Consider the following 14,585-nt stretch of genomic DNA (forward strand, 5'->3'; position numbering starts at 1 on the left):
GAAGAAATTATTATGTAGAATTCCTTGCAATTTGCTGCTTTCTTACAACACCTATAATGTTTTGCTCAATGGTAGCAATCTTACTAGCTTCAAACACTCCACTTAGATGTGTTCAGTGATTACATGAACTGTATGGATTTCATACATTAGATGAGACTCAGCTTAGAATACTAATGTTATGTGCTTTTACAATAATGCAGTGAATCCCAATTTCATTTTGATTGCAATGATCTGGAGTCAAATGTGCAAACCTTTGCTAATTTAAGTTGATTTTACCTTTATCATTTTGCATATTATATGATCTTGAGCCACACAAACAAAAGCTTGTTTGGACTTACTGTGCTTTCCTTTTCAGAAAACAGAATTCTTTTTAATTAAAAACACTTTAAAAAAATCAGTATGTGTAATTGCTAACACCTGCTATGTGTTACTAACAGATGTTTCTTACTTACCTAAGGGAACTGTTATAATTACACTATAAGCTTATTGGAATGGCATTTAACCAAGATAGTTTAGGAACTTTAGGTGGTGACTTTGTGTTCTTTTATTAATCTTTCCTATAAAAAAAACTTTAAGTGATGAGCTTTTATTTTTTTAATTAATTAAAAAAAAAAAAAAAGAAGAGTCATTTCTCCTGAGTCTCCTCCCCAGCCTGTTTTCACCAAATGCAATTAACCAGAAATAAACTCCGGAGCTTCGGTCTTTCCTCTCTGATCCATCCATGAGCATCAAGGAAGGAGGATGCATGCATTGTTCCAGGCGTAGCACTGGAAAGGCTCACGTTCAGGCAGTGGTGTGAGAGACCTTACAAGTCCTGCTAATGGCGGGGTTTGAGGAGCGCAGGCTGGCTGCGTGGTGCTGGGAAGCCCACTGAACCCCCATGCCTCTGTGCTCTCATTCACGAAACACTGGTAATATCCGAGTCACGGTGTGTTGGGAGGCCCAAGTCAGAAGCATGAGCACAGCGCTCTGTGATCTTTACCTTAAGGTAAAGCAGGCCATAGCAGCTTTAAGCACTGACCTGCAGCTAGCAGCGTGCAAACAGGAGGTCGGCCTCCTCTGCGCCATGGAGGCCTGCTGGCCCGCTTCCACTACTAGGAAGCGCTCTGCATTCCCATCCCTTCCACTCGCCTGCAGTGACTGCTCCGTGTTCTCCCTCTGCATCTCCATTTATGAAACTAATCACACAATTACCTGCAGGCATGTGTTAAATATGACACTGGTCTCCGCAAAATAATGGGCCAATTGCAAACAATGAATAAAGAGAGGCAGCTCCATTTATAACTGCTGTTTCAACAGAGCTGTGTTGTAATCAAAGTGATCTGAGGGTGACTCATTAATTAATTGATGTTCTTTTTTATTATGTGCTATTGAGTTAATGAGTAATTTGTGCTAGATAACTCTCTGAACACGCTGATTACGTGAGATATTTTCTGGGGCTTTCATACCAATGACACGCTGAATAGGTGGAAGATGGTTTTTGCTTATGTATCCTCATTATTAGCAGGTTGAGGATGAATATAAATCAACAGAAGGGCATTTTAAAAGGTATTAGATACATGCAACCATTACTTTAAGGCTTTAAACAGATACTCTGAAGCTTTTAATGCCTTAAATAGTATTAAAATCACTTTCTTTATAATACTTCTATCACCCACAATTGGCAGCTTCTAGAAAGGGTGCCTGTACAAAAGATTTTTACTGGGAGCATGTTTGTGCTAATGGCCTATTACGTTGCACATACTGTATTTTGGTTTCCTTTTGCAAGGTACTGAAGTGAACAGTAAACAGGTTTGGTCTGCATCATTGGACTGAAGTAGGAGAAATGTATTAAGTGAATATGTAATTGGCTTTTTTATCTAAAGTGGTATTTAAAAGAATAAAAACACTGTTCTTATATACAGTACACACTTTGCTTTCTGTAGCTTGAATTGTTAAAGCTTTTGCTTTATTGAAACCACAACATCTTCAATGCCATAGGAGTTTTTTATTCATTAAACAACAAATGGCTAAATTGATAATTTAGTCTGACAACAGCAGCACAGTGGAAGCTTTCAGAAGAATCAGCTAAATGTATAAAATTATACCCAGCAATCACTACAGACCTTCATTTTTGACAAGATTTGTTCTAGGTACAGATGACTGTAAACTACCTACTGCTGAGAAAATTATAAGAAGCTGCTGTATATTATGTAGAAAAAAGCCTTTAAAGTACTTTATACAGGCTAAATCCTACCAGAGTCCCTGTTTGTTTGTTTCTTTTCCCCACATTCTCCCTTCTCACTGACCACTTTTCAATCGATTTTCCTCATTTTACATATAGGCAATTAGGAACACTTGAGGGGGTGGAGGATGAATTTTCTTTATTTACATTACATGAGCATAAATTTGAGCATTTGGGGGGGGGGGGGGGGTGGCAGGAAGAGGCATGAAGATATGCTTATATTTAAAAAAAAAAAGTTAAGCAAGATAAAAATACAGTTAAGAAACAGATCGACTCTTAGCCCTGGTCACAGCTCCTGCAGAATCCAGGCCATCTTGATGCATTGCTAATTGTGGCACAGTAAGACATAGCATGTCGTGATCAGCAGAGGAGCTTTCTACAGTTGAAAAAGTTACAGTTATAACCTCCATGTGGCTTAAAAAACAGGAGCTCAAGAATAACAGTGTTGTGTTTTTTGTTGTTGTCGCTGTTGTTGGACTGGCTAACTTGGAGATCTGTAGAGATAGAGTTAAAATACCCTAAAGACAGGAGATGCAAGTGGAAGCAATCTTGTCTGGCAAATAAGCATACACTGAACAGTGGTCAGTAGCAGAACATTCTACTACATACCAATACAGCATGTTGACACGGACAGTGATGGAGAAGAAAAGCTAAGAAAAAACCCCAAGGAATGGTCTGGGCTTCAATCAAGAAGATCAATAAGGCGGTCTGGCAGATAGTCTCTTTTAATATTGTCTTATGATATTATACTGCAGTGCTGTAAATGTTTCCATTAAATATATCAACTCCCAGCTATTATTTTAACAGCCAGGCAAGATATAAGTTTGAAATACAGGAAAAAAGTGTAATCAATCTTTGACCTACCTCAAATCTACATTTATATCTCTGCATACTAATTCTAGATATTAAGTGATTAAGATACAGATGATCAGAGTGCTCAGAGCAATGCCATATGATCACGTTGCAGCACTTCAAACATGCATATCAATGTTTTTTGATCCGCAAATCAGCTAGGACTGATAGAACTCTGAGACTAATTTTTTTTCCTCTGTAGCAAGACCACCATTCTCTTCTCCATATTGAGCAACATATCACAAAATGCACACGTGTACATATGAGTAACACTGCATGTACCAATGAGCTGCTATTTTCCCATTTCACTCTCTCCATTTACCCTACACAGAGCTGAGCAGATGCACTTTGTGGTCAAGTGCTACAGCATTTACAGCTCTGCTAGATGTATTTACCTTCATCCCCAACAAACCTCTTGCAGATCAGATGGTTTTGGTGCTCTCCTACCTCAGATCCATGGTTACTTACTGCACATATGAATGTTCTGAATTTCCCAGAATGTCCTAATGCTGCTAGTAACATTTTTGCATGCATAGCTCTTGATTTTCTGTAGAGCTGAACTGCTTTACAAAAGCAGTATATGTATTTAGCCCCACTTGGCAGATGGGGGCAACTGAGGCACAGAGAAGTTGAGTGACTTGCCCAAGCTTATAGCAAGTCAAAGATAGAACCAAGGTCCTTTACTTCCTATTCCCCAGCCCTACTTCTGAACCAGGGACTTCTATCTAGTCTGTAATCTACCAGAGGAAAGCTCAAATGAACTCCTTCTGGCTTCTAACTGGAATAAACGACAGTGGCCAGAAGAGAAAATTGAAATTGGAATAAAAATAATACTTTTCCCCTTTTAGACATCCTTACCTTCATGGAGAAGACAAGATGTTTATTGCACTTGAAGATTACCTGGAAGAGCCCAATAGTACCTCTGCTGCATTGGTGCCTTAAAGACATTAAGAGACTGGAAGGGAATGGAAGAGAGACTTGTGGTGGGAAGGAAGAGAGTTCTCAAAGTAGGGCTAAATTTCATTTAAAAAGCTGTCTGAAACTATTTCTTCCAATTAGCAAGAACAGCCTGATGAGTCTTTTCATTTCTTTCTGGTCCTGTATGGGTAAAGCCAAGTTATGTGAGTCATGCTTATTTTTAAAAGGGTTCACAGCCAGAAACAAAAGCACACAGTAACAATAGTCATTAGAACTAAATATCATTTCTAACTCAATCCACCGTGCAGTGTACTCAAAACCACACCCTAAAGGAGTTACCCCACTGCATTACAGCGTTACTTTCCCCATCCTTAGGAAAAATACGTTGGAACAAAGGGACAGGGAGAGCTGGGAAGGACAGCTGTGAACTTCAGCAAAGTTGAGGGCTCTCAGGCTAAACAAATACAAGAGCTCAGCTTCATAGCAATATAGGATATTGGATGTTTCTTTTTTTGTGTGTATGTTGTTTTTTCAAATGCAGGCTGTTTCCTGGTGAGCTAGATGACAGTGGCAAAGAGAAAGGAATTAAATAGGCGTGTAACAGCTTTTTAAACATTCATCTTGTTTCCAATGCCAAACACCTGTAAGCTCTGTCAGGGGTATGAGCACTTAAGGACATCCTGCTGATGCAATAGCTTCATGGCTTTAAAAACACAGGTCCACCTCTCCTAGAAAATGGGCCGACTGGCGACAGTAGGTGTCAGCAATAACTCTTCCTTGGTCAAAAAGATTTTAATTGCCAGTTTTGATGGGACAAAGCTATGGAATGTTCTCAGGAACGAAGTACTTGTGGGGTTGACTGTGGTAGCCCTCACTTTCCGTAGTGGTACTTCAAAGTTTTGTCCCATCTATATCAGAATTTAAATTACCTTCAGCACGCACTGAGGCAGGTCCCAGAGAGCAGCCACTTTCCTAGTGCCAGCTCAGGGTCCTTTCCTTGATGCAAATAGACCCTTAGAGGGGGCTGCTTACAGTGCCTTCTAGGTTAAGTATTTTCCAGGGTCTGCTGAGGACACAGACCTTGAAACAGACCTTGAGGGTTAAACCCCAATTTTAAAAAAGTAAAATAATAAAATAAAAAAAGAGAGAGGAAAGAAAGTGGAACCCTTTTGTATTGAAAAAAATAAAATTGCACATAAACAAAGTACTCTCCCTTTTCTCCCCGCCTTCAAATTAAATGTGCTCAGAAAAATAACATATATATATTTATATATATATATATAAAATAAGATACCCAGAGGCACTGGCTTGCATTAGGACTTAATTTACAGCAAAATTAAAAACCAAATCCAGGCATTCTGAATGCCTGAGGGGCACAAAAGCAGCACCCAAGATCATTAACTTTTGTACCTTTTATAATATATCCCAAAACAGTCAGATTTCCTTTTCAAAATTTTGTAGTAAAATAAAAGTGCTCTTTGAGGAAAATCTTTGCAATTAAACAGCAGATGCTTAACCCCTGAAAAATAGAGGCTTATAACAGAAGTGCTGATAGACCCTTAACCATAGCATCAATAGCAGCAGGTGCTGCTAGAGTTATTAGCTTTCTAAATAGTTTTAATGTAAACAGTATTCTTAAGCTCTACGTGTAGCATAATGGTTGGGATTTGCTCTTTAATTCCTTTTACTAGAAAGATACAGCTCATTTAAAATAGCTGATAGATACAGAAAGCATAAATATACAGTAAGTTTAGACACTGATTGTACTAAATGCAACAATACAAAGAAGCAAACAGGAACACAAATGGTAACACAATAAAACTGTATTACATTTGTGCTTCAAATATTACAATACATTATATACAATAGTCCAAAATAAACATCTCATGCCAAGTGACACAAAAAGAAACAAACAAAAAGCCCGAACAAATAAACCAAAAACCCCAATAGCAAGCAAAAGAATCCAGCTGTATGTACAGTACCTTTTTAATTAACATTCAACTCTGAACTGGAGCAATTTTCACTACATACAGATGCAGTCCGCCTTTTATTTCACGCAACCATTCTGTCTCCCTATATCTACGCTATTCAGTAGGTTCCTGTGTCATTTCTTATATACATGTTGAGCAAAAAAGATAAAAGAACATAGTGCTTTGTATTCTTAACGGTGCGGCATCAGATCAGCGAACCTGGGGTGCATAACCTTCTTTCATCAAACCCTCCTCATAGTCTGTCTGGCACAGAATCATGTTGTTCTTCAGGAAAAATTTGTCTCCAACGCAAAATCTGAAATTACAGTAAAAGCAAAAAATAAAGGTAGTTCGAGAGCGAATCATATGACAAAGTCTTAAACATAAGGAATGCACAACAAGTGTTCACGATTTTACTGTACCCACCACAGGCTCACATCTCTGCCGTCTGCTGCAGCACAGATAGACAGACAACGCGTGCCTGCGAGAGCTCAACAGAGGAATTGGCCTGGTAGCAGAATCCAGTCCGTGCTTTCAAAAAGCTTGGTGTGTATCAGTGCTTTTGCTTCCCCAGCCAAAGGCTTCATTCAAAGTCCACCAAAGACTGTGGGAGTCTTGGATCAGGTCATCAGCAGGCAGATAAAACAGAATAAATAGCTAAGGCTACTGAGTTGAGTGAAAAGTAAATGTACTGCTTCCACACAAATCAGAAGGAAAACAAAGTGATCATATAGAGGAGAATGCCCACCTGAGATGCATCATATTTATGTTGTACAGACACAGCAGTAAGAATTTCTTGCTTTATATTCCAGTTGAATATTTAACTAGAATTGATTTAAACCGGTGTTTCTGAGAACCTTTCCTAGTATAAAAAAAGCTTTCTGCATATTGTGATGCAAACCAGAGACACATACACAGGTATGCAGAGAAACCTTTTTTTTCCTTCTTCTCTCCTGTAGCAATTGATTATAAATTTAGTCAGTCAGCTAACTACTTTCTCTCTTGTGGTATCAGTATACATAGCTTTTTACGCTATTATGTGCATCAGAATGATCCGATTGCTACAAAATGCTATGAATTATTTCATTTGATTTTCTCTGATGGGTAGGAAAATCACATAACGTTAGCACTGCTGGCTGTCTGGCTTCAAACTTGGAGCAAAGTGGTATTTCCCAGCTAAGCAACACTCTTGAGCGTGAGGAGGCTCTTCACCAACACCTCCTCAACCCTTCCCTCCAGCAAAGCTGGTGTTCTTGAAGATGCTTGGGGAACAAGTGAATAGGGCCAATGTATAGAAAAACAGTTTCCCTAGTGACTGCCTTGGCAGGGTTACATTCTTTTGTTTATGGTGAACTCTTCAGCTGTAAAATATATGGGGAGGCACTGCTCACATTATTCCAATTAAAATGAAAGAAAGTAACCTAAATGAACCCCTTAACACTGATGTGAATGAATGAAACCAGTTTCTACCCGCTAATTATGGATCTTACTACATACAGTATTGTTTAATGTGTAACAGATTATAATGTCCTTTTTTTGTATAATTTTCAAATGGTGACATCTTGGACACGATTAGGGTCAGATATAAATGCTTGTGCTGTTTGCGGTAGATTTAACAACAGAGTAGCTATGGGAATAGCTGTATATGTATTTAATTGTAACAATTTAACCTTCACATGGTGGTGCCTGCCTTAGTTGACCCAGTAAAACTACGTAAATTACACAAGTTGACCTGCGTGACCTCTGATAGTGGTCTCTCTTTATCAGATAGTCAATTCCTAATGATGTTCAAGCAGAAAACTTGGTGAATTGTCACAGATTAAACTGTGTATTGAAAGCAGTCCTTTAATGTTTTGTGAAGTTGGAGGTTTAAATGAGTAGCAGTTGGACTGATTTACATTTGTGAAGATTGGAATGCTAGACAAACAGTGAACCCATTTATTTTCCAACTGGGTAGCTTTGGAAATTTATCCTTATGCTAGCTAAATAGATAGAGGGAAAATAGTGTAATAAAAAAGTGGATTGAAAAGAATTAGCTCTGCTCTTAAAGGAAAATTGGTTTGTTTATTTGTGGACTTTTTTTCTCTAGGATTACTGCCTGCTGCTGATGATGATTGAAAATTGAGATTATGGAATGATCCCAAAATCTTTATTTATGGTCAAGACAGTTTTACAGAATTTACATGTTCCTTCTGTCCTTCCCACCCCAATCCTGTTACACTGGGCAGCCAACAACAAAGAAGTATTTTGGGGATACGTGGTGAAATCCTTGAAGCAAGCAAGTTCTTCATGGGTTTCTCTAGTTTCCATCTTATGTGTCCTTGTCCACAAAAAGTATTCCAAACAGAATTTTTTTTTTGTGCATTTTCTTATATTAGGTCAATGAGTCTTAACTAGTGCTAGTACCTGAAGACTTTTTGTTTTCCCCCCCCCAAAGAAGTCACATAAAAATAAAAAATCAATTAAAAAAATCCATCTTATTTTCTCTTAAACGAACCTATAGATGAGTATGAAGCAGAGGAAATAAGGTATTGTTGCAAATCAGCAACCCCACTGGAATTACCCCAACAACTACTGATGGAGCTCAAAGCTGAGATGCCCATCCAGAAAAGGCATCAACTCTAAACTGGGGATTATTCAGCTACATGCTCCTTTGTGATCTAGTGCAACATAGAGCTTATCGGCATGGTTTGTTTATTTAACCAATGGAAAAATACATTGCTAAATGAAGTTCACTTGCATGGCAGTACTTTTACAGACAGCTTCTTACTGTATCACTCCCATCAAAATCGTGGCTGAAGGATTTTGTTTCTCAGCCACAGTTTGTACTAAAGTACACTATCTACATGAGGGAGTCAGGTTGCCTTTCCCAATAAAAAGTGTCAATGTGTTTTGCTTTTGCTATGTTAATATGTCGAGCCAGAAATGCTCTACCTATGTCTACAAGGCATTTGACAGCTCTATGCATGAGTGGCTTTAAACACACATGGTTCCACAAATCATTTACCTTCTGAGTGTGCAGCTGTCTTGCACAGAGGCTGCCTGTGGCTTGCCCAGACAGGCTGGGCTGTGTGATAACCTGTGGGGTGAGAGTCTGTCTGCATGGGAAGATGCTCTCAGGTTCATCTGGGGCTAGGTTTGCACACTGAGAGGAGAGCCACTGTGCCTGGGGGGAAACCTGCTTCTTGCCATACCTGTAGTCCAAATTCTGCACCCACTTTCATGTAAGCTCAGTGACTGAAGCACATTGTCTAAGACCATGGTGAGACTTGTGTGTATCCCTGAGTACTAAATGTATGATTTACACATTCATTAGGTGATGAGGAGGTAAGAACCAGGTGAAAAACATCTAAATGTGGTATGCTAGCTCCTGCGTACGTGAAAAGGTAAGATACAGACAAAATGCAGCAAATTCTGTCCAACGTGTTCCACACTTTCAACCGTATCTGACTCTGAAAACCAGATTTACCTTCTTCTGAAGCCAAAGAGCTAAATCTTGTAACTCCTTCAGACTGCTTTTGCACATGCCAGGATTTAAACCTGGATCAGGTTTAAAATGGAAGGGCAAATTCAAGCCTTGCCTTCCACCTCTGGTAAATGTTTTCGTCACGGAATTGACATAGGATGTAAATCAGGACACAGTTTGGGCACATACATCAAACAGAGTCAAGGAGCATATTGAGATGCAACTGGGTTAGGAGTATATAATGAGGCAAGACTATTACTCTTCTAGCAGGCAGATGGTAGTCTTCAGCCTTTCCTAAAACCCTCACCCAATTTATTTAATAGGCATGCAGGATGAACGGGAAAAATATACAATAGGCAGCATTAACATGCCAGATTGGACTTACCCCCATACATTGATAACACTACTTTTGACATGACTGTGACATTAGTAGAATGGCCATTATAATTAAGCTACATTCTAGAACTCCTGTCATATTTCACAATGGCAGAAGGAGGGCCATTTATATTACAAAACGACCTCTATTATCACCTTGTTTGGAGGGGGAAGGTGTTCCTAGACTAATCAAAAGTAGTATAAAACTTCAATTTTGAGAAATAGCAATTTCACTGTTCAGAAAAGACATTTAAGGAGATCTCACTACTGTCTGTCATCTTTTCTGATGTACGGGGTGCATGTCAAGGTACTGAAAACTTAAGAAAGTGAGAGAAATACTGCTGTGAACAAAGATGGCTGCGTGTGAAGTGTTCCTCGGTAATGCTGCATCTTTGTGGTAGACAGAAATAAAATCTGGAAGCATTTATTTGTTTTCCCTCAGCCCAGACTTACTCCACCCACATCCTTCCACTCTGCTTTTTATACTCAGGGATGTAACTTGTCTTCTGTTTGTCTTCCTTTCCTTTTTTTAAAAGCTAATCTTAGTTTCCAATGTAACTCAAGTCAATGTTAATCTGCACATAGCACTAGTAGAACTAAACCACTCTTGTATATCACTCAGTTCATTAGTCTGCACCTATGGTTTACTAATTTTAGTATTCTGTCAAAGAGTCCATTTATTATCAAAGGCTGGAAAGTGTAAGCTGTGGCTGGATTTGTGTATTTTTACCAGTAAGATGCACTACATATACACAGAATATATAATGTAATGCATAGAACTGAACAATTTACAGTAACTAACCTCAATGTGGTCTGCTTCTTATTATTTTTTAAAAAGCAAACATGAAGGATACATTAATTTTTATTCTAAATTTAAAGATAATAATTGAAAATAAACAGTTCTGAGGTTTTCAGAATTAGTAAGCTGAATGCACAAACAAAAATCTAACACCGGTGTTTAAATAAGCACGTTTCTAGCATCACATTCTCCCCCACCTTGATAGAGAACAAAGGCAGCACTGTGTGGGCATTTTACATTTGATACCAGAAAGAAGTGTCTACAGCTACATCAGGACAGTGATTTGAATGCGTATATAACCATTTTCAGCCCAGTGTCCATTAAAATAAAGGTTGCTTCAGATAGAAGGAGAGAGCAGTTGATTTAAATGCCCCTCGCTGATAGCAGATGGGAGTTTTAAACCATACCCCAAGTTGACTTCAGAGGCAGACAAAAATTATGGCAGCAGTATGAAACAAGCTGCTAAAGCAGCTGCAGAAATTGAAAGGAAGGACGTCGAAACTCTGGAAAGTGGAAAAGCCAAAGGCAGGCTGAGATCATTGCTGCAGTCAGAAGTGTCAAGCAAAGATGCAGCTGAGCCCACTTGCAAGATTTTCCACTCTATTTTGCCAGTCACACAATGCAAGCTGACAAAGTGTGAAAGGCAGTGTCTGTTTACGAGTTTATTTATTTTTCCAGTGGTTCCCATCTTTTTTCGTTCTTTTTTTTAAATTTTCTGCAGAAATCAATGATATGGGGACTACTGCCAAAGAGAGGGGAAGTGCTTCTGTGGAGGTGTTTAATGTGGTTACAGAGCAGAAAGGGGAGCATTCAAACCATTAAGATGATTGTTACTAAGCTTTGCAAATATTTAGAAGATGAAAGAAGTTCAAATTAGTAAACAGGACAGAGACAAGAAAGATAAGGGGGGGTGCTAAAACCTTTAGGCTGGGAGCAGAACAAAATCTCTACTGCTTTAAACATCAGGAGCAAGAAAAAAAAGAGGAAAATGTCAAAAACTGTCTGGACAGAGCAATTAGATGGCAGAGCTGAACAGCTTTATGAAATAGAAAATATGCCACACTGTCTATTGGATACCATGGAACAGGACTTGGTGGCTCAGGAGATCCCTTACATCTGGAATTCTGCCACATGATGTTCTCAGAGTACATCATATGAGACAACAATGTTTTCTTCTTACTCTGAATCTAGTTTTCAAGAGGCCAATAAAGTGGGACAGATACATTATAGCTTAGTTCAGAGATGGAGTTTATGGCCCAAAAAGGGTCCCTTGAAAATGAGGGTCTAACAGCCATCCACACTGAAACTTGAGTGGTATGGTAAGATGCTCAGAAACAGTAAAGCAAACAGAAAAGCTGTGCAGAAAAGCAGAAAAATGACTGAATCTGTCTCAAAAAGCATTGATGATGGTCAAGTTTCGTTTTCACTAGGCCGGAATCAACTGTTTGAACAGTGGGAATACAAGGGTCATGCCATGGTAAGCCTGAAAACCTGGCCATTCCGAGGATCAGTGTGATGTGAACTAATATAATTAGTAGTTACTTTGGAAAGTAGAGCACAAAGGAAGGAACACAACCAAGGACAACTTGACAGAAGACATTCACCATTGGTGAACACAAAGTAATGAAGACTGAAGAAATTATTCAGTTTGCTTATGAACGTTACATATGTTCTGTTCAGAAAATGGTAGACAGGAACTGTAAATCTCAAAAATCTCAAACACGGAGCTCAACAGAGCACTACAGGCTTTGCAGTAGTACTCCAGACGTGGTGTGCTTTTATCAGTGTAAGGAACATCCCAAAGAAATTAAGAGTAGAAAATAAAGATGGTGAATAAAGTTAAACATGTACATCTGGCCATAGCTGGTGAGCCTTCCTAGTTTGGTTGGTAATTTTTCTATACTGCTGGTGACTTTGCTTGTAAATAAAAATATTTCTCTTCAATAAATACCATGCTATGGATTGTGGCTGGAATGAAAACGAAGAGCAGATCCAGGCACTCAACTGAAGAAGATTATTTTGAGTGCAAGGAGCAGCACGGAATAAAGAAATAAAACAAAACTGCTATCTTGTAAACCTATCCTCACCTGAAGTCTGCTATTTGGTTTTAATTCCTCTGTCTTAACTAGAGGAAGAAAAAAGGCTGCTGAGAAGCATAAGAGAAATTATTAATGGCATGTTGACTGACAAGATTATTCAATTTAGAAGAAAAGAAAGATGTTCCATAGTAGAAATATATATATATAAAATAGTGGTGATGGGCCAGTGTCTAGCACTGATAGTTTCTATTTTTATTATGCAAGTAATGAAAAAACAAAAGATTTAAAGCCATTATTAATGAGAGAGTGTAGTCAGTGGAATGCCTTGCCATAGGAACCACAGAGGAGCTAAACTGGAGCATCCACAAAATAAGATTTATTACATAAAAACAAAATTAATTCTTCAGAGTGCCACTAGCCCCAAACTGTGAGGAAAAAAAGGTACCCTACAGGCAGCATGTTTTATTAGTATCCTTGAGAGCTATTGCATTATACTCAGGATTAGGGCTACTTTTGAGAATTTCTGAAATTCATTGAAAGTTCTAGAGCTGCTCCCTGTTTTGAGTAGGTGAATTTGATTGTATTTCAGGTAAATCAATTCCTACATTCCCAATCTAAGGCTCTCATAAAACTATCCATTTGTCCAAATTACACGCAAAATAAAAAATAAGAGACTAGATTGAAGGCTCAGGGATGATATGGCTAAGAATTATAAAATGTCCCTGGCATGCTCCACTTCAGAAACACCTTACAGCACTTCTCCAGTGGGAGTAAGTGGTGTTAGGGCAGAGCGCGACGCATACGAGCTGCAAAGTGAAATTGTGCATTAGTTCACACTTGTTTCGGTAAAGGAGGAATATTAAAAATAATCATGACAGCTTTGCTTTTTCAGGGCAAGAAAAAGAAAGTTCACTTCTTCAGATCCAAGAGCGCTAACTATAATGAAAATCTTTTGTACTCAGGGTACCAAACATTGTCTGCTTTGCTTGACTGATGAAGATTAGCTGACTTCTTGCATTAAAGAAGTTTGTCTTGTATGGGCTGAAGTGACAAGACAATAACTAAGTGCTAATTGTGCATAACCAACACTAAAGATATGCAGCCCCATTATGGCATGTAATAAATGAAGCGAACAACAGAAATATATTAGGCACTTTAATAATGATACTAGAATAGCGGTTTGCAAAAATGGATGTGAAGGGTTTAAGAAACGAAACCTAGTCATATGTGTGAGTCTTGAGTGGGTTCTACTGGGAGGCTCTGCCTGCCTTGCTTGGAATGCAGTCTTTTAGTTTTGTGGCAAGGCAAAATTGATATAGGACTTTAAACAGCATTAGAACCTATAATTACTTTGCATTATTATATAGTTTAAGCAGTGGTTATTACTTGCCTGGTATTTTAATTTCCCATGCAACATGATGAAAAAGGTCAATTTGGTTTTTTTTTTTAAAGAGTGTAATTGTAGTGTGTTACAATTATTAGCAGCTGTACATTTTATAGTTCTTTAGGGATGTTTGATTTTTAAATGACTACAGTGTTACAAAATAACATACTGTAGGACAAGGTGAGTTAGCAAAGCTTATTTAGAGCTGTATCTACCTTTGTTGTGTTAGACTACTGTCTTCCTAATTTGCTATTACTTCCTAGGAATGTACATCTCATTTTTCTTCCCACTTGGGGAAAAAAAAAGGAAAAAAAAGAAAGAAAAAAAGGAAAAAAAAAAAAAAGATTGCTATAAAATTCTAAATTGGATTATGTAATAATTGAAAAAACATAATGAGTACATTAAGGAGTGGACATAATTGGTTCTATCATTGCCTAGACCCCATAGAAGTCAATGGGAAAGCTGCTAGCAACTTCTCTAATAGGATTTGGCCATCAGTCTGAATGTTGTTACACTGAGTTAGCCATAAATGCCTCTGAAAAATGCAGTTTTTGTAAT

At 38.3% G+C, this 14,585-nt stretch overlaps 1 protein-coding gene across 1 annotated transcript in view; it reads right to left on the reverse strand.

Moving 5' to 3' along the window:
* Positions 1 to 5,942: 5,942 nt before the first annotated feature.
* Positions 5,943 to 14,585, reverse strand: part of LMO3 (LIM domain only 3) — a 55,617-nt gene continuing 46,974 nt past the window's right edge. The window contains exon 4 of the mRNA XM_042890257.1: positions 5,943 to 6,280. Within this exon, the coding sequence (XP_042746191.1) occupies positions 6,175 to 6,280 (106 nt within the window). The 3' untranslated portion in view covers positions 5,943 to 6,174. The remainder of the gene's footprint in view (positions 6,281 to 14,585) is intronic.

Source organism: Lagopus leucura, unplaced genomic scaffold (genome assembly GCF_019238085.1).
Source record: "Lagopus leucura isolate 7727_CA_CO unplaced genomic scaffold, USGS_WTPT01 Super-Scaffold_100159, whole genome shotgun sequence".
In the NCBI taxonomy this organism is placed as follows: Eukaryota; Metazoa; Chordata; class Aves; order Galliformes; family Phasianidae; genus Lagopus; species Lagopus leucura.